Source organism: Dermacentor silvarum, chromosome 2, assembly GCF_013339745.2.
Source record: "Dermacentor silvarum isolate Dsil-2018 chromosome 2, BIME_Dsil_1.4, whole genome shotgun sequence".
In the NCBI taxonomy this organism is placed as follows: Eukaryota; Metazoa; Arthropoda; class Arachnida; order Ixodida; family Ixodidae; genus Dermacentor; species Dermacentor silvarum.
Window position 1 is genome coordinate 156,418,502 of NC_051155.1, and position 27,671 is coordinate 156,446,172.

The 27,671-nt window shown below is 43.4% G+C and overlaps 1 protein-coding gene across 1 annotated transcript in view; it reads right to left on the reverse strand.

Annotated features, from left to right (window-relative positions):
- The window catches only part of LOC119440492 (probable chitinase 10), a 160,746-nt gene that overhangs the window by 67,288 nt on the left and 65,787 nt on the right, over positions 1–27,671 (reverse strand). Inside the window, 5 exon segments of the mRNA XM_049662940.1 lie at positions 1,460–1,583; positions 6,673–6,776; positions 12,243–12,505; positions 13,187–13,408; positions 18,507–18,708. Of these exon segments, the coding sequence (XP_049518897.1) occupies positions 1,460–1,583; positions 6,673–6,776; positions 12,243–12,505; positions 13,187–13,408; positions 18,507–18,708 (915 nt within the window).

The window sequence follows — 27,671 nt, forward strand, 5'->3', positions numbered from 1 at the left end:
ATTTTCACAAGTTTCTGCTAATTCCCGCATGTCCCTGGCGCCACACGTGATTTTATTATCGTGAATCGTGACGTAACCGACGAGCATGTGATGCTATTGATGTCTTGACCTATCAGTCATGTTATCCATGCATTCGTACCCTTCCATGCCAATTTTGGTACATACCAAGGTGAACGAGACGCGAGTTTTCGGCGGATCTTGTTTTTGCGCGTGACCACGACGACATGACGTCGCATTAGACACCGACAGCCCGGGTCCCTAAAGTTCTTCACACTTAAAAGCGTCATCCAACCGAATGTAGCACGAAACTACTGAGGAAACCCATACGGGTTCTTCAGAAAGAGCTTCGATCTGCTGGTGTCCTGTTTTACTCAGGTGCAAGAGCAACCGCCCCGAAAAGGTGTTGGTCCCGGGTTTGAATCTCGGACCAGAACGAATTTTTGCTCAACTGCGAAGCTTTCTTTCTCAGAAACCCGTAGGAGCTTCCTTTGTAGATTATTGATAAATTCGGGTGGATGACATACTTTCCTGTCATGAACCTTTCTCCCCGTTGTGGATTTGCCATATTTAAGGTAACGTTAAGTAGAGTTTCGATGTCGGCAGTCTATTTGCACAAATATTGGCTGACTTCTCAAGCCAAATAACATGTAGTAGGTGCTTGTACTATGCTTAATATTTGTTCACACAATCACCTATTCACGCGTGGGTACACAAAGTACGACAGACTACATTGCAGTACTATACCACATAGAACCCAACACAATAGAACATCCTACGTATTTAAATCAATGTCGTTATCAATGTCGTTATCAATGTCGCAAATGACCAATGGCTCAATGGCTTATCAATGGCTCATCAATGTCGTTATCTCGAGCGCGTGACGATGTAAGTGCCACGTATATCTCTTTATAGTCGTCATCTCTAAGGCATGTATGAACACGTGTTTCACAAAAATATACAATGTTGCATGTTGTTTTGTCGAACACGTTGCATACAAATATTTATTCAGGAAAACAGCACAGGACTGTGAATCAGCACCACCGAAGAAATGGTGCATCATAACAACGTCGCTTTCATGTTGTTCTCACGCGAACTAACGTCTGGTAGGTCAGACAAAGTACTCGCCTTTATTAAGCGAACGTGCACACCGATTACCTATGTTTAGCGCTATTTCGCGGTTAGTATAAGGTTATGTATACAGAAGGAGTTAGCAACAGAAGCAAGCTTGATACAAACGTTTTTTCTTTCCTAAACGTGTATAGAGCGCACCATTGTTTAACGGCAATAGAGAGTTTAAATGAATGCGGAAAATAAAGCGCTACGCGTTAACAGAATGGTAGGCACTGTTCTCAACATTTATCAAATTTGTGTAAAAGCCAGGAATATATTCTATATATACATACTTGCTGTTTCTCTGCTGGATTCACCATCAGTTTTTTTTATATACTGGCCTACTCACGATGGTAAGGTCTCGGAAGTATGGCGGGTCATTTGCTCTCTTGTATAGGATGCTGTGCACGTCGGTGAACCGGTTCCAGGTACCCCGGAGGTCATACGCAAGGACATTGAACCAGTCAACATACCTGCACAAGAGGACGCAAGTAACTGGGAAATGTTCGTTATGATACAGTTTTTGTGTTTTCGCTCAGTCCCCACCCATTCTTACTAGATATGTTGCTTGTTCGTGAAAGATCATTTCTAGATTATAGGTCGTAGCAAGAAAGTATAAAAATTATGCAACGCAAATTGTGAAATCTGCGCGAAGCGAAGCATTCATGAAGCGGCCATTGAATGCTATAAAACTGTGCATCTACTGCAACGCGTTTTGCAGCACAGCGATTACGTACCTGCCCAGCAAATTGGAAAGATGCGTAATTATGCGCATAATTCATTTATGATAACAAATAAATTATTCACTTGAAGGCGTATATTCACTGCGTAATTCGACAGTGAACAGAGTCAGCAACCGGCACATCTGTAGGGGAAGTACAAATGGAAATAAATATAAACCTATTCGCTAATGAGTGCTGTCGCATGGTAGTGCTCTCGCGGCGAAACTGCAGCAGTATCCGAGCAGCAGCCACGGTAAACAAAGTCTGGGACGATTAGCCTAGAGCTCAGCTTCAGTTACAGCCATCTGGTGGAGGCCCTTTTCACGTCGATTCCATGGGTGCCGCCATGTTTGATCACGTGGTAACGCGTCCATTGCTTGCCTCAGCAACACCCGTAACCTCCGTGTTTACAAGGGATGGATGGTGTTGCGAAGTCCGAGGGTCCGAGCGGCCACGATTGATCCATGTGTGGTGTCGTGCCAAGTGCCGGGAGAAGGAGATATCCAGAGAGTTGAGAACAGCGTTTTATATACATATTTTCAAACAAGGGCTCCATGATTATCGGAGCTTACTACATGCGAAGTCGTTGCATGTCCGAGCGCTTACATGTCTCAGCGCCTACATGGTGGAGCGTCTACATGGTCGAGCGTCTTTCACAACACTCAGGCTCCCCGTTTTAATCCAGCCAATTTCACCCTTTCACTCGTTGAGGGAGTTCACTGAAGTTCTTTTAGGCCAATCACAATCTTCGATCAGTTCGTAGTCTCCCGCCCATGGTGTGGCATCGTTTCCCGCCGGGCTCCGTCTCCAATGTCGCCTGATCGCCCCCGCACACAGGGCAACAGGTGTTAACTTGGGAATGAAACGTTGACGGAGTTCCCACGGGAATTCTCGACGTGATGGTCAGTTTGACAGGGTCCGGAGTCTGGCCTTCGCGAAATTAATCCGCCGTTTCCAGGGAAGGCGGCGGCCGCTGCCGTCTTGGAAGGGGGGGGGGGGGGGGGAGGCTCCTGGCTTGCGCGTCGTCGTCGGCGCCGGGCCTCGTCGTAGTTCGGGCGGGCACTGGTGCTTCCCGGAAACACTCCAAGAGCGACGTTGTCGCTCTAGCGCCGCACGAGGCTGATGACTAATTGTAGCCTGGGGTCCCAGAAATCGTCTCGCCCATCAGCTCTGGGCGATCGAACTGCCGAAGATACGAGACAATTGCTCGTTCATTCGCCCCAGGTGACGCTGAATTAGTCTCCAGCTTCTTGGCCTCGAGAACATGACGAAGCGTGCAACAGCACTTCACAGCAGCATGTCTGCCAGTGAAGCATTCTTTGTCCCGAGGGACTTTCAGGCACAACAATGTGCATGACGCCGGTGCGTCTCAGCAAACCCTTGTTTCGGCGGATATAGTGGACGGTGATTGGGTGGACGACACACAGCTTTGACATACAAACTCAGATATCACGTAAGCATTTTCGGTGCTCATTACGCCTAGTATAAACAGTGCGAGGAGCGTATGGAGTGACTGTGCTTAAAGCGGGGCTAGAATTGTATTCCAAGTGGTCCAAAGTTCGCGCTTATGAATTAAATCAGGATCAGTGTGTTTTGCTCTTCGTTCTTACTTGGCAAACACTTTGAAGCAATTGCTTGTCATGTTTCTGACTCGGCAACATTTATAGGTGCGATCGCTATCTGATTGTTTATTTACTGCCTAATCGGTCACGGAGGTGCTCAGTTGCGGTACATTATTCGTGCCGCGCAGAAGGCTTGGAAAGTAGATGTTCTGTACTTTGCAATAGCTTGTAGGAAAGAAGTATTATCGCTAGTCACTTGCCTTTTTCTTATTGAAATGAAAATAAAATAAAATAGATGTAGTCACCCCATAAAGGTGACGGCTACTGCTTTTCGCATAACAGAAGCAACAATATAAAAAAATATAGGTAGTGAGAAAATGAAAAGAAACAACGTCACAGGCACATAAATCCAAAGTACACAGTCCTATAGAAACACAAACATATAAATATAAAAGGCAAAGACAAGTCACACCTCAATGAGTTTATAAACAAGGAGGAGGAAAGAGAAAAGCATAAGGCATGGAGGTTAACCAGAATATAACGTCCGGTTGGCTACCCTACATCGGAGGAAGGGGAAAGGGGAACACAAGTCACAAACACGCACAAGCAGCCGCGTTGTAAACTGTGATGAGCATGTAAACAGATGAGATTACAGAGAATACAGAAGAGTATAACACGTGATATACAAGCGATAATAATTACAAATAATACAAGCAAATGGTAGTTACACTGTGTGGCTATTCAGTGCGATAACCAGTAACTGTTAAGGATGCCTGTGTCTTCGAAAAAAAAAATGTTCAAATGCGCTCAATGCGTTTCGCTGAGCAATTTTCGATGGTCATGGGCCCAGAAATTTTGCGAGCGAGAAAGGTCGGTGAGAATCAATGGAGCGTAGATCTTGTTCTAGTTGCAATCTTTGCCTCGCATATGCCTTCTCTGTGGATCATCTGGAAACGTTCGCTTTGGAACATTCGTGTTCTATTAGTGCATTCGCTGTCACCCATGTTTCGGGGCATTGATTCAAGTGTGCGCCCATTCACTTATTCTTGGTACGTTGGTAATATAGTGTGAGTTGGGGTGGATGTGTATAGATAAAGCGCGAAAAACTGACTGTGCCAGGAAGCGGTGCTACTCCCTTTGTTGCTGTGTAATGAGCAGTACTCATTCGTGACGACGTTCCGGGGTTGAAGTACTTTCTTTGGAGCTCGCGGTAGAGTGAGATTTTTTATCCTCGAGGAAAACTGTGCATCTCGAAGGGCTGGCAACACAAGCAGTCCTTACGTAGCAGCAGTCCGTGGACTTGGTGACGCAGATTCATTCCCTTCCTTAAAACGTCAATCCCTATTTTTGCAGCCAACTGCTGCACACATCTTCTTTCTACTGTTCCACATTTTGCAGTGAACACCCAATTGCATTTCCGTCAGCTGGTCGCACCGTCGCAGGCAGACCTACACGTAACGAATTGCATGTAAATAATTACTTTTAATCGGTAACATTTTGTGTTAGTTCTGTAACTTACCGATTATATATTTTATTCGTTAAGGGTCCCTATAATTGAATAAATTTCAACAATTCAATTACGGGTAATTAGTTACCTTATTGGCGAGACAAGCTGTAACAGGTGACGCAATTTTGGGAACCTGAATATGTCGGGAACTACAGTACAACGCCCGAGGTTGTGCCATGCAACAGCCTCGTGGATGCGCATGTGGAGACAGGCTTACCCGGGAGTTCAGTATTTGTTTCCTCATGTTAACGACTCCAGCAGATGTTCGCTGACCAATGAAACCGGTGCTGACATGTCTCAATAGCAAAGGCCACTTGGGACGTTAATGCCGACTTATCACCTACGGACTATTTTAGAGCTTGTTCATTGGCCCAAACGGAAACGTCTTCTTCTAGTCCCAGCAGCAATGAACGTTGCGCGTTACAGTGGAATCAGGCTCTGAGTAACAACAACCTTGTTTGCAAGGTGTTAGTCCCCACCCTGCTCACTGAGCGAGTTTTAAGTGTCGCTGCTAATGTCCTCGCGACAAATATCTGGGAAGATGACCGATGAAAATTTTTAAAAGCAATATGAGATGTTGAAATTATGCATGTGAGCTTTCATGCTCGCCTATTTGGCCGAACCACAATGCTGGTCTTCGGGTTTGAATTTTACTAAGGTTTAAATTGACATGCGGGGCTGCTGAAACCATTCCTTCTTCCTTCCCTCCCTCACACCATCCTAGTTTTGAAAACCTGCCTCATGTATAACAGTAATACTAGCTGGAACGCGGTCATCTTGGTTAGGGCAAGTTAACTATGCGGGAAAGACTGCTTACGGAGTGTCGCATATAGCCTAGTGTTTGTAAAGGTAAGCAATGGATGAAGCGCTGCAGAGGACGCGATGAATGTTCTAGGCCAGCTCATTCTTTTTACAGTATCTGTGCAATGTCATTAAAAGTCCGGATGAAAGTAACGTAGGAGTAATCGATTACTTTTTAGTAATTTGTCAATTTTGAGGGGCAGTAATTAGTGACTGTATTCAATTCCATTTTTGAATGAAGTAATTGTAAGGGTAATCAGCTACATTTTTTTCTGTGACGTGTACAAGTCTCGTAACAGGTCAGAAACGGTAACGGTTTCGTATTCATGCGCATTCGCTGAGGCAAAGTGCGGCGCGCCACCTAAAGCGCCATCTTGTTCTATAGAGCAAAGTGCTGTGCGAGATGTTAATATATTTGTACACACTCACTGCCTTTGACCTAATTTCAACCAATGATTTTATCCGCAGCAAGTATTGAGGACTACACGTGGATTCACGTGGCTGTTGATAATACTCCCACTTCGTGGCATGCATTAAAGCTGGCTCGCTGCTCTCTGCTGCTTCCTGAGAAATGCGCATGGTTGCAGTTACCTGGACATTACGGTGCTTTAGTACAACGATCTCAACAGGCTTGCGAACGCCGTACCATAGTCGGTCCGAGTTGCTCGTGCTCATCATGTTTTGCGTACGCTCATTTAAAAGGGAATTTTTTGCTACACGCCGAGGGCTGTCGTGCGCGCTATGCTCGAGCTATATAGTAATGTGCAGGAAAATACATTTCAATGTTCCTTCAGAGTCAAAGATAGCAACTAACGTGATATAAGCATATTACGAGCGTCTCGGGTTTCCAGACGCCTAAGCAGCCTCGTGACAGCCGCAGACTATCTGTACCCCCTCGTTTTTTTTTTTTTTTTGCCACAAGTACTTCTCAATTGTCTGCATTCGTAAAGGCCTGCAAATTTTCACTCACTTCTCCATGTTAGCGATGTCGTAGCCACCGTCGAGGTAGTTTTCTTCCAGTGGAACAGCGGCTGTCAAGTAGAGAGGGTACGGAGCGAAGGCTTCTTTCAGCTCCTGGCAAAGTAATGTACGTATGCATTGCATAAATACTTGTACCACAATAAATAAATAAATAAATAAATAAATAAATAAATAAATAAATAAATAAATAAATAAATAAATAAATAAATAAATAAATAAATAAATAAATAAATAATAATTTTTATTGCCATCTTGAGTTTGTACATTGATATATCGGATCTGTCAAAGCCACAGAGAGGCTTGCACGACAGGACCCGACAACATGGGCAACGAAAAAATTATAGAGGACATGGAACAGGATTGAAATCCCTCATCGCTACCTAGTGAACGAGACAGAAACAGAACAAACACTGCGTGATAATATACCAGAAAAATGATGTAACAGCCGAAAACAAAAAGACAGTATTACACGAGTCAAAGATGATTGAACATATTCCGTAGGGTGCGCTTCTAGGTCGCAGTGAGTATATCGTCTTGGAGTTCGTTGAAAATTCGGGGAACACAAACACACCTTCTAGCTTTGCCATAGCTTGTAGCGCAACGGGCACAATAAAACGAGGAACTTTTCGGAGTGATTGAGGCGCAGTGTAGGCACGTCTGAAATCGGAGTTCCAAAAGTAGCGCGAGACACTGTTCGCACAAACAGTGAATTAAAGGAAGGCAAACAAAGACGAAAACAGATCTGCACTGCACGCCACAGGAGAATGGTAATCGGCACTTTTTAGAACACACTTTAAAATAGCATCTATTTTGCACTACCAACGAACAGAAGAAAATGCAAGAACGGTTGTACCGTACCTCGAAACACCGTACGCGAGCGAGTGCATGACCATTCTTTTAGCCGACATTGGAAGAAAAGAATTCGAGGCAAAAGCCTTATATGTCTCGTTTGAAGTGACCTTGAAAAAGTGGGTCGGAAGAGTGAAGAGTGACGATGACTCAGCAAGAATAAGTACGGAGTCACGGTCCGAGTTTGGTGAAATAAGGATGACTTGCAAAATTTGCTAAATATGGGTTCGGAGTGAAGTCGACTATGAAAAAAGTGGTCGTCGTGTCATTAGGTTAACGGCGCTCGGGCTTTCGCCTTCAATCGTCTTAGTTGTAGCATGAGGGACCCCTGGTAATTTTTATATCAAATAACAAACGCGCAAAACTCCCGAGTCTAGTACAGATGTCCGTTAAATGGCTGTGCCAGGAAAGGTCATTATCAATAAATAATCCGAGGTACTTTATAGAATCCACATACTCTATTGGAAAGCCATTACATAAATGTTTGTTGTGTGAGTATAAAAAAAGAGGTATGGCGAGGTATTGCACAATAATAATAATAATAATAATAATAATAATAATAATAATAATAATAATAATAATAATAATAATAATAATAATAATAATAATAATAATAATAATAATTATAATAATAATAATAATTTATTGATACACATCCAATAGCAATACAAGGAAACGGGCCTGTCTAAGTCCATGAGGACTTGTGTGACTAGGCCCGGCAGAGTCGGTACAGCGATGTGGTTACATATTTACATATTAACTCATTTTTAAACATCTTTCAGACAAATAGTTGGTAGTAATTACATGTTAAGAGACAATGACATTGCAAAGAAAGATACAAAAGCATAAATAATTGCAATAGCGAATGGGAACAATAATTCAACATTTCGACAATAATTTCTTCAACTGTTTCTTTGAAGTTGCAGAAAAGAATTCATCAGACAAATCATTAAATATTTTTGGGATGTATACTATTCTTCTAGATTCTCCATACTTAGTAGCAGAATAGGGTATTCTAAAACGTTTTTTTTTTCTCTCAACAATCGAGGAGCAATGTATGCCTCTTTAAATTCATCACTCCAATTATGGCGAATAATAACCGTCCTGATAAACAAATCCTCGAAAGTGCAAAATCCCAATTCATGAAATATATTAGTGGAGTTTAGTGCAGTACCATATGCCACATTTAAAAAAATATTTTTTAGTAATGTATCAATCCGATTTTTCCATCTCTCTGAACAAAAGGCGAAAATTGTTATGCCATACCTCAGCACACCGTATGCTAGTGCGTGAACTATGATTTTCTTGATTGGTACAGGTACTAAACCCTTTATGTTAAAAAGTAGATATGCAACACTCCTTAGTTTACCACATAAAAATGCCATATGATATTGCCATGACATGCCGCTGTGGAACGTTATACCCAGGTATTTGAATGTCTCTACATATTCTATAGCAGTACATGTACATGAATTACATTGTTCATCATGTAAAAATATTGGTAAGTTTATGTTTTGAGTTTTTAATGGACTTCGAAAGGACATGAGTTTGCTTTTCTTAGCATTTATATCTACACAATTTTCTTCAAACCATTGCATGACCTTATGAACTGCACTCTGCAGAGTGTTAATAGCTTCCTCATAACGTATGTGGCGTGTGAGTAGGACCGTATCATCTGCATATTGATACACCGTCGCTTTTCTGATTATCGAGGGAAAGTCGTTCATAAATAAATTGAATAACAGCGGTGACAACACCGATCCTTGGGGAACACCAGCTGTAATATATCTCCTATTTCTAACAATTTCTTTACTACCCATGACCACCTGGGACCTGTCATGCAGATAATTATAGAGAAGATCAAAAAAGGGTCACCTGAAACCCAAACGAAACAACTTTTCAAATAAAATGTCATGGTTAACAGTTTCAAATACTTTTGCCAAATCCAAAAACAAAGCGCAACTATACAGGTTCTTATCTAGAGCAGAACATATATCATCGGTAAACTCTTCTAACAGTGTTATAGTACTTCGCTCAGCAATAAATCCGAACTGTCTTGGTGTTAGTACAGAAAATTTCTTTAAGAAGGAAGTTATACAATCAAACAGAAACTTTTCCAGTATTTGGGAGAGTATAGACAAAATGGAGATAGGCCTATAATTTTCCACATCATCTTTTTTCCCAGTTTTATACAGCGGCTTTACAATTGCGGTTTTAATGTTTCTGGAATTGGTGCGGTGTTTATAAAACCATTAATCATAAAAAGTAGTATGTCTGCTAATGTGTCAAAATTTCTTCTTAGTGTGGCAACAGCCACCCCTTCTATACGTGGTTGTTTACTAGTTCAAAAACTGAAAATTATTCTCCTCAAGTCTTCTTTCGTCAACGTAGGCAAAAAAGCAGATGCTTCGACCGTTTGTTTGAGTGAGCAAGTGTGTCTCTGCGACTGCGCAGTATTAGAAAAACGTGTGAAAAATTGATTGAACTTATCTACCACTATATCTGGCCTATCTGAAAAAGATTATAGGAACTTTGTAGGCGCGACACTATTGCCTCGGAGATTATTTATTAAAGCCCATGTTTTTGCCGAATTTTTGTATGCTTGATTGAATCTACCTAAAAAATACCGCCGTTTTGCTGATCTCAAGAGAGCAACGACCCTATTTCTCGCAATCTTATATTCCGTTTTCAATTCTTTGTTTTTCGGCGCACGCTTGCTCTTTTTCCATAACCAATCTCCGTAGGAAATAGCTCTCATTATGTCAGCCGTAAACCAGGCGTAATCTTTCCTTTGTTTTTTAGTTACTGTATACACACTAGAAAGCTCAAACTTCTTTAGCTGCTCACAAAATTTTTCATACACTCCAGTATAGTTAGAATCCCCAGTGATTTGCCCCCAGTCAAACTGTGTAATCAAATGATCAAATGTTTTCGTATTAAAAATCTGCACTTCCATTTGTTTGGTAATAATAATAATAATAATAATAATAATAATAATAATAATAATAATAATAATAATAATAATAATAATAATAATAATAATAATAATAATAATAATAATAATAATAATAATAATAATAATAATAATAATGCGCTTCGTTGGTACATGAAAAGCTGTGAGCTCGAGCAGACACGATGTGGTAAACCGCCTGCGCAGTTTACCAAAAGTTCAGTGTTATACACCGAGATTAGTAGTCACCGGCGTCGCCTGAACCATACTGTACATTTACTGCACTTACTATGCATTTCAAGAAGAGCTATAAAACATTGCTGCCTCTTGTAGGGGCTGGGCGAAGCGACGTAATTTCATCTCATAAGCACAGAGAGTTGGAAAAGAATTGCTCACAATCATGGTAAAAAAAAAAAAAACATTAGGAAAGACGGACACACTATTTATAAGCAAAGGGGACAGGCATTTATAATCGTTTATATATTCTTCAACATGCGTCGAAGGCGCATATTGGGGTACTCCTTTATACGAAGCGAGGAGAGCCCCCGTAAAATAAAATGCATGTATGTATACTTTTATGGGCGCCCTTGTTGGTATTCACAGATTAGGAAAAAAAGTGGCGGTTGTAGAATGAGTTGCAGTGTATCAAAATTGAGCACCTTATGCGAGTTTGTATTATAATAATACCATAATGAATACAATAAGATGCTCGAGAAAATTTCCTTCGTTACACCTTGTATCACTTGCTTGTGAATCATACCTGCCTAAAAGTGATGGTGTGCTGCGATATATTGATAGACTGCATTGTTGGCCAATGGAACTTCTATTTTTGTTCGCGTTCTTTAAGGCTGCTATTTTTAGATAATAACTATTTTTTACGTTTATTTGAACGTTGTTATTACGACAACTTAGTCACGGTGAGCGCTCGCAACTTGCCCCTAATGTGCTTACCATATTTTGCTTGTTTTCCGCAGAATAACCAAGGTATTTTTGTTGTTTAGTCGGAATACAAAGGTTGACCCACAAGCCAATAATAGTCATTTTACTTGTACGAAGTCCTTTGATTGTACATTTTAACAATGGGCACCAGAAAAGGGCTCATAGCAGCAAAATAACAGTGATAACATCATCGTCATTTTGAGGCGGACTTGGACGTGCGGCTTTAGCAGGGCCATTGTGTGATGTACTCACACGAGTCCACTCCTTCTCTTCTCATCATCATTGATTTTTTGATTCCCTTCCATTTTGCCCAGTGCAGATTATCAGGCTAGAGCGCAACAACTCAAGCCGACCTCCCTGCCTTTCATGTAAGTAAAATCTCTCTGACGACATCGACAAAAAGAAAAAAAAAGAAAAAAAAGAAGACCCTATCATTATGGAAATTTGAATGAACTACTAGTATCGCGTATGGGGACTGTGATATTGCAGTATATTTCTTATGTTTACGTATTCTTTTTTACTTATTACCGAATGCAGCTATGTGGTAGGGGTTGTGTGGGATGAGAATTGTGTGCGCTATGACTTATTTCTTGTTATTAGAAAGGGCGCTGTGGGAAACGTCGCCCCAGCAATTTCTTAACGTGACTCATCGTTACCGTGACTCGTATATATTATACGGACGTAAGCCGCCCGGGGTACGCCCCCCCCCTCCTGGTTGCGCATGTGGGGGATGCATACGAAGGCTAGTGGTATACAGCAACAACCGTATACAATGTTTTAAACGGGATAAGCAAGATCCTATGCATTATCACCACCAGCACCTTGAGCAGTAGCACGAAGTTGCGCTTGTCCCATGGCTTGCCGCCGCGCCTTTCGTATCCCGGATATTTCCACAAGATCTCGAGGCCGTCGAACTCGTGGGCGCGCATCCAGCTGACGGCACTCTCGACAAAGGCAGCCCGTCTTTCAGGCCTGCTGACCATGTTGGAGAACACCTCGCCTCCCAGGTCCCAACCACCGACGGCCAGCATCGTCTTCAGGTACAAGTGACGGTTCTTGAGGTCAGTGAAGCTGAGGTACTTCCCTGTACCATAAGCAAGCACAAAGCACACACACACACACCTATAGAAGTACTGTGGTGAAGCAAGCGCTGGTAACGGTTCTTTCACATTTTTTCTAACACGCGACTAAATTATACAGATAGAATCATTGCTCTTTACGTAGCGACATCGTGATTTCACCGCATAGACGCGTGCCATTGTCTGGTTATGAGTAAACACTCCGAAATGTCGCTGTTTATTTTATGACATTAGAATCGAGAAGCCGGTTGCTTTAGTTAGTTAAACTGAAGTGCCCTTAGAGGTTGATTGATCTTGGAACACTTCTAGAAATTTCGCATGTGCTGCGGGAAGATGGGTGAGTCAAGAAGCCAATATAAATTGTCCATGTCAGCGTGCAGGGGCAAAATGTTTCCCACCCATTTTACCTACGGGGCAACATTATAATATGCTGGTTTTCTTCAGTTTTTATCAATGTAATGAGCGTTATGACAAATAATAGGTTCCGGAATAGCGCATATGTGTCATGAGAACCAGTCTTATTTTTCGTAGTTCACGAAGTAAATGGAAAAGCACATGATGTTCTGCGCCAATAAACCAAATAAGTGCTCTTGCGAACTCGATGACAGCAACTCCAGTTTCTCTCCGCAGTCCCATCGCGCAAACGTTTGACACTCCCAGGCTCATAAAAGGAAGGTGAGACTCACGTTCGTCGTCATCGTATTCCGGAATCATACTTTTGATCTCGTAGGTCTCTTCATCAATGCCAGCGAAGGCGAGAACGACAAATGTACACATGTCAAGCGGCACATCTTCAATGTGGTAGTCCGCGGGGCTTGGGCGTCGGCTGGCCCAGCCGTAGTAGTAGCACACCACGGGAACTTCGAATTTGTTACGAGGTATGTTGACTCCCTCAGTGGCATCGCGACCTGCCATCGAAAAAAACGAAAAAAAAGAAGAAAAGGAAGATTTAAGAAAAGTTTCAGATACGTCTTAATAAGTATTGTATATACATTTTGGCGTTTTACATGCCGAAACGCAGTATCTTATTGAGTCACGCCGTAGTGGAGGACTTCTGATTAATTTAGACCATCTGGTGTTCTTTAGCGTGCACCCTTAAATCTAAGCACACAGGCGTTCTTGCGTTTCGCCCCCAACAAAATGCTACCACAGCGGCAGGGACCGAACCCACAACCTCAAGCAAAGCAGCGCAAGCCTATAGCCACTACAATACCGTGCGGGGAATTATTAGGCTTCAGTTCGTTTGTTAGGTTGAACGTCTTCAAACTGCATGGTGGGTTTGAAGAGACTCGGTAGTGGAAAGCTCCGGATAAATTTATGTTCGTTTAGAGACAGCTCCTCTTCTTTAACCATTTTGATTATTGTTCGGCGAAATGGTGCCTTCGCTATTTACAATTTAGGCGTCGTTTCAGTCTGGTAGCAATAATTACAGCTCTGGTTCAATTTCGGTGGATGGTTGTTTCGTGTTCTGGTTTGATAGACTGCCTGGGTTCAGCATCTTTGCTATTATCGCGGAGTGGTGGGCTGTACAAGAATCGGCAGTACTGCCGTAGACGTATACGCATTCGCAAACAACATTTGCCATCTATTAGCTCCCACGTGTTTCTTGTAACGTTGCATAACTTGAGGAGAAAATGGGATTTTATTACGAAGCATCGATTAACTGTGCCGTGCGAAGTTCCACACATATTGTCAAGCGGCGTCCGCTGCTTGTGGCTAATGACGCACGTTTGCGTGCAGAAGCCACGAAATATAGAAGTGTGAGCCACATTTTAGTTGGTGGCGTTATTGCAGGGACATTATAGGGCAAGATACTTTAGAATAGCGATCTTATTAGCCATCGCAGCAAAGGACTAGGAATGCATCGTAACAATTCTTAAACACAAAAAAAAAAAACTGCGGACTTCTTGCACTGACTATAGTGTTAACTGGTATCCTGTGCAATGAACGGCTCTCATCACGAGTGTGCATGTGCTCTGTGTCTTTCTCTGTTTACTTATTATATTTCTATTTTTCAGCAAAGTGCCGCATTAAAATAGGCGCAATTGGAAAATGAAGAAAAAAGAATAAAATAATGAACCATACATCCTTTTTTTTTGTTTTGACAGAAACGTTGCGTTCCCTGCGTAGGCCTTTAGCATTTTGAAAAGGTAAAAAGAGCAACTTGGGGCCACCGGAATGTGTGCTCGTTCCTACAGACGTCGTAAAATTGAATGTTTATATTTGACACGCACTCATTAAATTCTATCGGTAATTCCGACAGCATTTGAATCGATGACCACATTACACGCACATAAACCTTTTTTTTAACTTGAAGACAATCCGACTGCTTTTATAAGTTGGGCTTTTCTTATTATCATTCATTAACCAGTACTTTAGTTCTCCAGGAATAATACCGCTAATTGCATGAACAACCGACAGACGGTGTCCTCCGCATAGAGCGTTATATCTTTGTACTGATCAAGGAGGCTTATGGCGCCCAGTTAACCTATATTAAAAGTGTCACTCCGTTTGCAGATCAAAGAGAGAAGAAAATTTACAAGAGACGTTGCTACACAACCATCCTGCAGAGCCGGTGAACTCACGCACAAGCTCGCAATTCTTTCCTGAACTGCGTCGTAGTCGGTTTATCCAATATCTGGCTGCAGTGACGCCTTCGATAGAGCTGTACCCGCCGTTGCATGAGCCCTCTGTCATGCAGAAACAAAATCGCTATTGGAGCCTCAGTCTGCGAGAGTTTACGTCCGTGCTGCAAAAACATTGTCGCTTTGCAGAATTGATGATCATAGCATACTTTAAGCTCTGTGTTCTTCCGGATGCCTGAATTAGGAATGATGATCAGTAACTTCAATTTACACGAGTTTTACTTTAGAGTAGAATTTTATGTTCTCTTGGCTATCAATCACGCTGGTAAAACTACATTACACACAGTGTATATTTCTTAGTAGGTCTTATACCTGATAATTTCTACATAGGATAAGTTGGAGGCGTTGGCCCCGCCAACTGCTCTTGCAGTTAATTATTACGCTGATTTCCTATTGATACAATTATAATACATATAAACCAAGGCGCAGGCTACGAGCTCCGCACAAAAGGCCAATGCCTGAAAAAGACTTTGGAGCCATGACAAATGAGTGCCCTGCTAAGGAGTGATTTCACAGACTTGCAAAGTAACGTTTTAGAATCTGCATGTGAGATCGCTTCCAGCGGTATGCGCTTTGAACAGCATGCGGCCCGCAGATCATGTGAGCGTTGGGAGCAATTATTTAACTCGTCTGCCAGGTAGTGGGCCTATGCAAACAGACCATTGCTTGGTAGCGTGCATAGAATAGGAGTGCCCGTAGCAGGCCAAGGATTTAACACCAATATAATAAAACAAAGTAAAACAGTTACACTGTTTCCTTGGAGTTGGAGACAAAGCAAGCGCAAAGGTGAGTGTAAGCAATGAAGTGAGGGTGCAAGGAGATGACAGAAGAATGCTTTATTACGGAGGCGACGGCGGCCAAGATATTATTGGACGATAGAGAAAACATGTCTGGCGGAAGGAAGATCCTCAAGCTCCCTTTCTTTAACTATGTAAAAACTTCTTAGGCATGATTACCATACATGTAAACATACAAAACACAAATAGAAAAAAAAAGCAAGCATTGGAAATGTTCTCCTCAATATGGAACTACACCCACTCACTTGAAAATGAGAAACAAAAGGAAAAAGAGAAGAGGAAGGCACTCAACAACACATCACATAACACGCAGAGCACGAGCACTACAGCCGAGAGTCTAGTCCCGTGGTTGTGAATATTTCAGTATAGTACAGCTTTGTGAGCCTCGTATCGAATTGCTGATTTCAGTTCGAGCGACAACAGCTTAAAGCTGAAAATTCTAAATTGAAGTGCTCAAGTGATGCGCAGTAGTGTCCACAAAGAGGTCACGAAGAGCTTGGCGTACCTACTTGCCGACGAAGGTGGTGTGTTACGTTAACGCACAGTTAAGGACGGTTGTTCTCTCAATCAAGGTCAGCGTCGGCTCCGATATTTGCAATCTCAAGGGAGGTAGACGTCCCATTTAGAGCGCTGCTCTTAGGCGCCCGTTCCAGCGGCGAGCGTCGGCGTCCGCGTTGTTCCTCGTAACCGAGCGAACCAGCACAGAGAAGGATGAAAGAGCGAACGCGGTTCGTGGATGAAAGACGGCGAGAGTGAAGAGAGCACGAAAATGAAAGTGGAGGAGGAGTGTATGGTGAAAGGGTGAGGAGGAAACGGAGTGCCGGCGGCGACCAAGGCATGCGACCAAACAAAGCTCTGAAGTTGGCTTCGGTCGTACTGCCCATGCACTACTTCGCCTGCGCCGCCGCCGCTAGAGAATGCGCGCTGCGCGAAGACACGCCTTTCCGTGTTCACGCTTTCTTTCTGAACAATGAATGACGCAACCGCTGGAAGTGCTTCTTCTGCCGCTGCTGCTAAGCGAGCTGCCCTAGCAGATGCGCAGCACCGCCGCCGAGAGGACTCTGTAGTTCAAAATGAAATTCTTTGCCACAACATATCGGTAATTTAAAAATTAACGCCTAAACAGCTGGGCTCAAAATTCGCATTAAGGAGCATCGTAATCGTCGGTGCCTTTTTTTTAATGAGCAACTGTGACTTGCTGAATAGTCGGTCAAAGACCTTCCTGCCGCTGGGAACTGAACAACAAAGGTGATCTATGTAGTGTAGAGCTAATATATTTATAAATCAACACTGCTGTCAAATGCACTTTTTTGCTTTGCCTTTGGTGAACGTGCGATCACCAAATCACTCCAGCTGAGGCATCATCTCGACTGATGGCTCAGCTGGAGAAAGATCATTGAGTGACTACTTGAGCAATACTTGATCAAATCTTGAGCAATACTGAACCTTGCACAACCCGGACAATCAAATGGTTTACTTGCCGAAGCTAAACGACTACCTCTGAGGCTACGACTGAAGAATTACAACACGTAATCAGTCGACACTATAGAATGTTTTAGATACATTTTCTTGATGAATGTTGTCCAAACATGTCAGAGCGATTGGCTATAGTGTATGACTGTATGGCGTCACATTATAGTCAAGATGAAGAAACGTGACGACGGTTTTAATTGTGACCATTTTGAGGTGCATAGCTGGATAAGTTACACACGCTAACACAAGTCAAGTGCACCTTTGCTTAAAGAACGCACGAAAACATAGTTTGAGGAGCCATCGTTTCCTCATAGCGCCCCATGAACAGTATAGCCACCTTTATGTTAGCACATAAATACAATCTTAACACATACAACATTATATCGTACTCCTCTGGACATAACACAAGACAACGGCACGATTTTACAGTGACACCATTAAACGCTACAGTTAACTCCTATAAGTATTCTTATTTCCCCAGAACGATTACAGATTGGAATAATCTTACTAATGATGCAATATCACAAACGTCACTGCAAATGTTTGAAAGCTATCTGTAATTTCTTAACATCGTTTATACTACATTATATCATTGTGTTGCAATTGTGTCTGATGTTTTTGCATTTATTTTCCTGAATCTTGACTTATGATTTATTTATGAATGGATTTATGATTACTTTTGGAATTACGTTGGCTGTTTCCAACGGACCTTTACTTGTGTATTGTAAGCCCACCCTGCTAAGGTCTTGTATAAGATCGCAGTATCAATAAATAAATAAAAAAAATGTGTTTGGACGCAAATACAACAGTGAAATATCTTTCTTTGTTATCTAAAGTAAAATCCTGCCCACTGTCTAAGGCGAAAAATGTTAGAGTTATAAAAAAATTTACCCTAAGACGATTGTATACGATGCCATATTTATCCTATACGAAGAAAACATTTCGAATGAGGGCTGCAGTTTTGATGTCCTCACGCCTAAAATAATCGTCCATCTGTGCAAGAAAAGCAAACATATACACGATCCCCACTTGCGAGTTCTAGGTGGATGTTCGCTTAACATTTTGCTGAGCGTTGAATAAATGTACATTACCATTGGTCACCGCTGACGCCGCTTGAAGAAAGGTGAGCAGGAGGATCAGCACCGAAGTGCGAAGACGCCGAGTGTTTGCTACGCTGTCAGGATGGCAGAATGAAGAGTCCCGGAATCCGCGCAACACTTCTCGCATATTCCAATTCTGATAGATTGTTTGCCCGGCGCGATAGCCTTCCTTAATCACGAACCACGCAGCTATTCAGAGTTGCACCCGTTCGCGTTCACGCTCACCAAAACAACGAAAAAGAACACGCCGCGATGATAGAGAGCGGCCACTTGGCGATGTTCTGTAAACGATAGCCGTAAACACCAGCGTGTGGCTCTTTCGTTCTAAGGCTCGTTTTCTCTGCTAGGCAACGGCCGTGACATCATGCTGTCTGAACGAAGCCAGCTGACACGTGCGGCAGCAGCGGCGCCGGTGGAGATTACCCCGTCTGAGGTTGCACAACCGGCTCTGGAGCGCAGGCAGCTATATATGTCTGAGAAGCTCGTGCAACGCCGCCAGCCAAACCTCAACATTTTGCTCGCACGCAGTACGACGTCACGGTGATTCGAGGAGATTTCTCCGAATCGGGTGTTCTATACATGTCTGCCACTCGAGCCCATTTCCTTCTCTATTCGTGTCTTTGGTTTTCTGGCGCCAAGAGACGATGGCTGAACGTTTGAGGAAGGTCCCGTCGTTAAGATCAAAACACGCTTCCGTAAATCCGTATAGGCACACGCGGCGCTCGCATTCATTGCGTTCATTTCAATATCCTGTTCATGTTTTTGCGTTATGTTGTCTCGACGTAAGTTATTTTAGCGAACTTTGTATTTATTATTTCTCTGCGTGATGAAATTCTTGTTCCTTGTTTTGACGAAGTCGACAAAACGTACAGTTTCGCGAAGGCAGCATCGAAGTAAAAAAACAATGCAGGCTACTTTGCTGTAGAAGCAAAATGGCGGCTGATCAAAATGCTTCGAAACTCGACGGGAATGTCATCTATGGTCCACAAACCCTAGTCACACTTTCTTCTGCGCTTAATGTAAGCTGCGTTGTGTTTTGCATAGATTCGGAAAAAAAGTTAACGAAGTAGTTATAACATGTGTTTTTCTTTGCTTTTCCTTGTCCGTGCAGGTGGCGTCATGTCGGAGAGAACTTCCAGATGCGTTTCGTTACTTGGGCTTGAAGCTGTTTACTCGACTGTCAACGTAGACTATCTATAACGCTGGCCATAATTGGAACACACCCAAGGACGGCTTTCCGCAAGCGTGCGTGGTGGTTTGGTTCGTGGTGTCGCAGCTTTGTGTGCCTTCGATTAGACACTGCAGAGGGTCCATTAGTCTGTCGTCCTGCCGTACGGAACATTTTAGTTTCGAAAATGTGCATATGTTTATGCGAGTTTTAGAAGACGAATATGCAGGCACTAGAAAGAACGGAAGACACGAGAAGAATTACTATAGAAAAACTAAATACAATTCAGTGAACCGACTCGTTTTTCACTGTGTCTCTGTGAAACACAGATGCTGGATACATTTGTATTCATTTCAAGTCATACTGCCTGCTTCCCGCCGACCGTTCTTGCAACAATGAACGTGCTTTTTAATTTCGCATCTTGTGGTCCGAACAATCTTTTCATTGGTCATTGTTCGAATGCTCCGTTGAGACGCTTATGTGTTTATGCTGTTTAGGCTCCGGCTTTTAAAGTGAATTCACTTGAAACACTTCGAAAGTATTGTGAAAATATTGAAGTGACTAAACTAGACATTATACCTGAAAAAGAACACGGGATATAAGAATGACTGCATCCAGTGTCCATAATAGGGAGTACCATTCACGAAAATTGATCTCTACAAAGAACATAAACGAGTCCTGATTTGGTTAAAACAAAATAGACATTTATTCACTTGAAGTTTGGAGAGAAGCTTTTGTAATGATATGGTTTCTGCTATAAAGCATCAAGCGGCCAAACGAAGCCCTTTGATCGGTATACGATTTCATCAATTGCGACGCCATCATTAATTCTCGTTGTACCAAAAAAAAAACTATCTAAATTGCTGACATTCTACGCGCTTGCTTTTCTCTAAAATGGTATTCTACTGCAATACTCAATTATTTACAAAAATATCACGCTAAAGAATAATAATAGATCTTTATGTTGGAGTTATTCCGCTCTTAAGGTAGCAAAGTAACAGCCAGACAAAACTCAGAGCACAAAACTTCTTTGATCCAAATCATACCAAAGATAAGCCGATAAGAACGGGGGCGCGGAGGGGGGAAACCAATAGCTCCAGTCTTTTGTTAGCCACAACCATATGAAGCCAATAGATAATGGATGCAAGGAAAGCATATGGTAAATTATTTGTTGCTTTAACTAAAATGTAGAAATGATAAGGTAACGAAAAAAAAAAAACAGGAGGAAAAAAAAACAACAACATGTCCTCGATGGAATCCGCGCCGCAACCCCGCATTACACGCGCGATGCTCTTACGATATATGTAAGGCGACGGCTGTTCGCACGTCCACACTCTTAGGTATTTAGAATGTCTACAAGATCTGACCCTGGTTGTGTTAGTCCGAGCCACGCAGGGTCATGACTTGGGATGGGGCACATCGTTTCTACCGTTGTTGCCATGTAGTACGTGAACTTCCAGGAGCAGGCAGGCTGGCCAATAAACCTTCGTTTGCTACCTGAAGGCATGAAACCTGCCTTTGTCGAGACCCTCGCGAGACCCTCGCAATGAACGAGAAGAAGGAAGAAAATCGAGGAGCGCGATACTTTGTAATTCAAGCAACAATTGATGATCGATAGTAACCATTGTAGAACACTTGTAATTAGCATAAATAGGTTGTGAGTTTTGTTTCTGCGCAAAAAAATTATAAATAAAAACACGAAAAAGAAACACTAGGAGTGGACAGTCATTTTGTTTTAAATTGAATATTCAGGACAAGAACCTTATATGGTGATCTAAGGTCCACGAGCCGCTTAGTTAGACCCCGCACTGGTTGTGAGATACAGTCACCATGCATGGTGACTGCAATACAGTCACCATGCCGTAAATTATGCCTTATGGACGTTATGCCGTAACCACCGTACTTTCTTGAATAAGTTTTCTGACAGGGCAGCACATTCAAGATCTGATCTGTTACAGAAATTTTCGTAAGATTTCAGCACTGAACACATTGACAGCGCAGGCAAACACCGCCTAAAAGCCGTGTGGCGTAGTGACGGTACAGAGGAAGGAAGGAAAGAGTGGAGCAAGGAAAGGCAGGGAGGTTAACCAGTTCAGCACAACCGGTTTCCTACCCTACACATGGAAGCGGGATGAGGGGGAATGAAAGATGGGGAGGAGAGAGAGAGAGCACACAACACAGCACACACATCGTCAGTCACAGTCCGTTACTTTTGCGTGGTACGTGACATCACTGTCACAGCGGCTTGTCCAAGCCCGTTTCTTTTAAAAACCTAAGTAGTCCCTTCGTCGCTTTCAGCTGCGATGTCTTCTGTCGACGACATGTGGAGTCACTTCAACTGACATTGGTCTGTTGTCAAGGTGCGCTAGAAGGGACGCCAGGGACTGTCTCTGAACATTATATTCAGGACAGTCGCACAGAATGTGTTCTAGCGTCTCCTCGCAAAGACAGGCATTGCAAAGAGCGTTGTCGGCCATTCCAATCAGAAATGAGTTAGATTTAGTGAATGCCACCCCTAGCCATAAGCGATAAAGCATAGTGGTCTCTCTTCGGTGGAGTCCAGTTGGCATACAGAGGTGCATCAAATACGGCAGGTGGTATTGACGATTGCTCCGGTTGGTCTGGCCGCTTGGTGTGCACCATAGAGACAGCGTGATCTCCCGTGCAAGCACTCGAAGTCCTGACGGCACAGAGCGGGGCCCAAACATGGGTATAGGCCGAATGCTAAAATACTTTATCGTTTATAACAATGAGGCACCATCATAAATTAAAATAAAGCTCTGCGCAGCATGTTACGTGCTATATATTTGCTAATACAGCCGTATCTTTTCTCATAGCTCATTGACGGCTCCTTTAAAGCTTATTCTTCAATACATCACTGGAAGCGCGTCAGAAGGCATAATTTGTCATATTTGTCATATTTTACGGCTAAAAGGGACTTAATCTTGGCCCACGAAAGAAGAATGGGCACCGAGGGGCTCGATTTTATTAGTCATAACCACATAAAGCCAACAGACAACGAAGCCAAGGAAAGCATCAGGGAAATTAAGTGTAGTTAAAATTGGAATGTAGAAAATAATGAAGAAAAGGGAAATGGAAAGTGGACGAAAAGGTAACTTGTCGCCGGCGGGAACCGAACCCGTAACCTCCGCATTACGCGTGCGTTGAACTACCAATTGTGCTACGGCGACGGCCATCAATTCGTCCACTAACTTGGGTATTTATGTTTACTAGATCTAGCCCTAGGAGTGTTAGCCAGCGCCACTCAGAACCACCGTGGCCGGCGACAAGTTATCTTTTCGTCCACTTTCATTTCCCTTTTCTTTATTATTTTCTACATTACAATTTCAACTACACTTAATTTCCCCGAGGCTTTCCTTGGCTTCGTTGTCTATTGGCTTTATGTGGTTAATCTTGGCCCAGACAAACTTTGATGCGTAATGTACTATCAGTGCAATAATATATGGCTAGCAGAAACAAAAATTTGTAGCCCTTCCCCTGTCGAGGAAATGGGGGTAAGCGAAGCTTGTCGTGAGTTTCTTCAGTGTTCCTGCGAACGAATTGCACTGACGAGTACCACGTTGTGCTCGAACCACAACCGGTCACACGCACTGCAGCTGGCTCTGAAGTTCCGGTTGAGAAGCTCGCGTTGAAACCTGGCCGTCGCACCGGGGAAGTTGGCGCTAGCGTTGCCGAGGCATGCACCACCGTTGTCGGATTCTTCGAGGGCTAGATGACGCTGACGTTTGGCCTCAGCATCGCGCTCCCGCAACTCGGGGTCGGCGGCTCTTCGCTGACGTTTGGCCTCAACATCTCGCTCCCTCAACTCGGGGTCCGCGGCTCTACGCTGACCTTTTCGCTTGGGCTTTGGAAGCCCTCACGCTAGAATCGGCACGTCGACGACGAGCCCTTTCCCGAGCGCGTTCATTCTGGATGGATTTCAATAAAATTTCTTCAAAATTAAATCTGTCCGTTACGTAAGACAATGAATGGCTCCCCCTTAAGCAATGGCTCATACCCCCGCAAACGTGGTCTCCCCATTACGACGACAGAAGAGAAGTGAAATTCGACGCTGGAATGATTAGTGAGTGAGTGAATGAGTGAGTGAGTGAAAGAACTTTATTGGAGGTCCGGCGAGAATGCAACTCGTCACGTACCCGGCAATTCCCACGTCGGGACCAGCAGGTCTAGCCCCCTGGCCCGGTCGTGGGCATGCCGAACAGCCAGGATTTCCTTGTCTAGAGCGGGGCTACGCAGAAGCGAGTCTCACTCCTCCTTGCTGAACTTTGGTTATCTCGACCCGCATTCCCAGAGCATGTGTGCTAGAGTGGAGGTCCGCCCGCAGGACGGGCAACGCAACCAGCTCTGTAAGCAGACGACAACGACGAACGCGGAAGCAGTGGTACGAGCGCGTGCCGAGCACGAGCGCTTGCCGACCATCTGTGCAGCCCTGAGAGCAGCGGCTTTCTTTAGCGTTACATCGCCGGCGCAGGCTAGCGTATACAAGATTCGCTTGAAAAAAGGAGTTACTTGCCACTGTTATCGGTACGTAAACGAGGGTCTCTTTCCAACGCCAGAATTTCAGCATGTGCAATAAATTGTTTGCTTAGAAAGGCTTACAAATTTCCCCAATACTTCTTTTACTTATACATTTTTTGTCTCAGCCGTATAGTATTGCACATTAAAAATTTTGAACGTGAACACTCCAGGCATTTTTCACGGGAGTGAAAAATGAGCGAGGAGCACGTTTGTGATGCGCTGAGAATGAGTTTTTTCTTGCATATAACAGCTCTGACTTCCTCATTAACGCGGCTTTGTGGAATATCCATTCTAGAGCATGGTTCCCTGACAGTAGGCCTTCGAGGCTCAATTTTCCAAGGAGACATACTTTACTCCCATTGGATTCACGCCACCAGAGGACAATGGCGATTTACCGAAGGCGTTAAAATTCAAGCATTGAGCGTGAAACAAAAATGTGGTTTTAGTTCACACTTTCGCTGTTTAATTTTCAATCCTTGAAGAACATACGCTGCGAAGAGCCGCTACTAGCAGCAGCATCCGTCGTTGTATTTCAGGATGTTCGAACAGCCTTCAGTGTCGAACTCTTGTTGCTCCCTTCCGTTCTGCATCTTCCGCAGTGTATTTTGTCCGACCTTGCCGAATATGATATTTATTAGCGGATTTTTTGACCGCATAGTCACGAAAATCGTCCAGGTCGTCGTTAAACACCATAACACCTTGGTAACCCTCATCCAGGATGAAGTCCATCGTCAAGGATTCGAAAAGTCGATAACCTGATGCATACATCGTATACACATGTCACAGGGTTTAGAACGCAAATCTCTTGTTTTAATCAATTTCAAACAAGAAGTCAAATTTCCTACGGGACTACTACTTATTACTGTAATTAATATCCTTTGGGAAGTATAGTCAGTTAACGGTGTGAATTTATGTTCGTCCTCGGCTAACCTCTTTCACACCAACTAGGGACACTGAGTGTTTGCCACTGGGTGTGTGTCGTGCTTTAATGACAAAAACAAATCTTAAGAATTTCTCCGGTGCTGGGGAGATCGAACCATAGTCAGACAGTCTTCTCTAAATATGTATTTAGACAAGATTCAGAAAAGAGAGACAGGCACCATGAGCGGACTTCGCGGTGCCGCCGCTAGATGACACTGCATGTGCAGAAGGAAGGGTGAGAGAAGATCAGGGCTTGACGCATTTCGGTGGTGGCAATACGGTGTTGAGCTACATTGATTCCCTACTAATAAGACTAATGTTGAACACCACGCTGAGATGGCTTCGGCTGGAAGTTATTTTCCTCCACATGTTTTCCCAGGTTGGTTGATCAGGCTCTATTGGCTTTAGTCGCTCTGTCTTCGAGAAACAAAATCCTACACTTACAAAGTAGTTTAAACTGGTAGCACTCATTTTCTTTTTGCTTGAGCAACATGTTAACGATGTGGTGCGGACGTTCAGTATCAGGGTCAAAGTTGAATCGCTGCGAGGATGGGGCCGCACCACCATAAAAAAACAAGACTTTGTTTAACTTTAGCGGCGAATAAATTACTTATTACGATTATTAGCTTTAACAAAACATTGCGGACACATTTATGGCGTAAGTGCGTGTCTGTGCGTTTGTGTGATCAAAGTGTATATCAAATTTATTACGTAGCACCTGCAGTAGCATGCAAGGTGATTATCCAGGCTGCACTGAGGTCAGCATTGCTACCTTATTTGATCAATGTCCATGTTTCAAGGCGATTGCTATAGAATTGTTGGAAGTTGCTGGAGAAAATGTCGTTTTAATTTTCGGTCTTGATTTTCATCTCACCTTGTGGCCAATACTTTCTTCATCTTCATAACCAATCTACAGGTCTCCCTTATAAGTGTAAGGACACTTCGCTTCATCGTCAAATGCCCGGATCCAGGTGCCAGACTTGAGGTCCATATATATCTGCTCAAAGGGAAGCAATAAAATGGCACGCGTAAAAAGTGCATCTCTTATGGAATTTATTAATGAGATTTAAAGCATTGCTATAAAGGCGGTTTACAGATGCTCATTAAGAAGTCCCTATAATTGAATTGTGTTTTGTAAGCTTGAAATATGCCGTTATCTGACAATTTCGTCCTAAAGCAGTGAATTACTTATTGCGGCACCCAAATATTCTATTCCACGCTTATTTTGCGCTCTTATTTCAAGTATAATATTATTCTTTGTTACTGACATTAAAATACAAAGAATAGTAGCACCATGTCTTTTTAAATGGAGACCATGCCTCCTATTTGAATATCAGAAAAGAATAAAGCGAAAAGAAAAAGAAAACAGAGCACAACTATACATTAATTCTCATCAACACCGCACAACAAGGCAGGACAAACGGTCAGGCCACAGCCAATCTGTAGAGCCAAATTGCGGATGATGCTGTCAGTTCTTCGAACGTCGCATGAGCATTATTCTTGGCAGCCATAAAGACTACGGTGTCGTCCGTGGACCGATCCCGACATAAGTGCACTGGGTAATGCACCGGGCCTAATAAATCGAATGAGGGTACTATAAAGCTATCGCTTTTAACTATAGCCTCGTAGTAACTCTTGAGCTCAATGGATCCGACATAGCGCCCTGCTTTGGCTGGTGTGCCGAACTTGATATGTGCCTTGACTTCGTGATTCCCGGCATTTCGGAGCACGTGTGAACGCCCGTAGAAAGCAATATGCCCAACATCAGCTTCTGTTTTGGTGCGCCCATACGGACAGAGAGAGAGAGAGAGAAATAACTTTATTTAGGAAAAATAGGGTTAAGGGGGCCGGAGGGTGGGTCCTTAGTCCAGGACTCCAGTGGCCACCGCCACGCGCCGTGCTTGGTCGAGGAGGCTCAATTGAGTCTCCAGGTCAGTCCGGGCGAGGATGGCTGCCCAAGGCTTCCCTAAAGGAATTTTGTGCTAAACGGGGTGAATTTGAATTTTGGGGTCGTGATTAGGCACTCCCATGTCCCATGGGGCAAGGATGGCCTCCCCCCACACCAGGGGCATTGACTGGCATATCTGGTTGGCCAGATGGCATGCCATCGCCCCAGATGTGGGTAGGTGTTTGTCTGAATTTTTGTGTGTAGCCGAACCTCCTTCACTGTTAATTGCGGGTTAGGCGCGGCGAGTTCTTGGTGAGAACGACGTTGATGTTCCAAGACATTGCATGCTAGTATTTGATTGTTGTTTCTGATTGGGGTGTCATTCCTTGCTCGTATTGAAGTCTCGCGAGCAAGAGTGTCTGCCCCTGTGTTACCAGTGGCACCAACATGCTCCGGACACCATACCCATATGGACAAGTCACTTCATTCCTTCAGCCTGCAATGACAAAAAAGTGGTCGCGATTGTTTCCTCAATACTGGTACATAGCAATATGATTCACCTGTACTGGCTTTCATTCGTAGCGTTTAGCTTTCCATCGCGTTTTCTCATAAGCTGTGGCAATATAAAACGACAGATGAG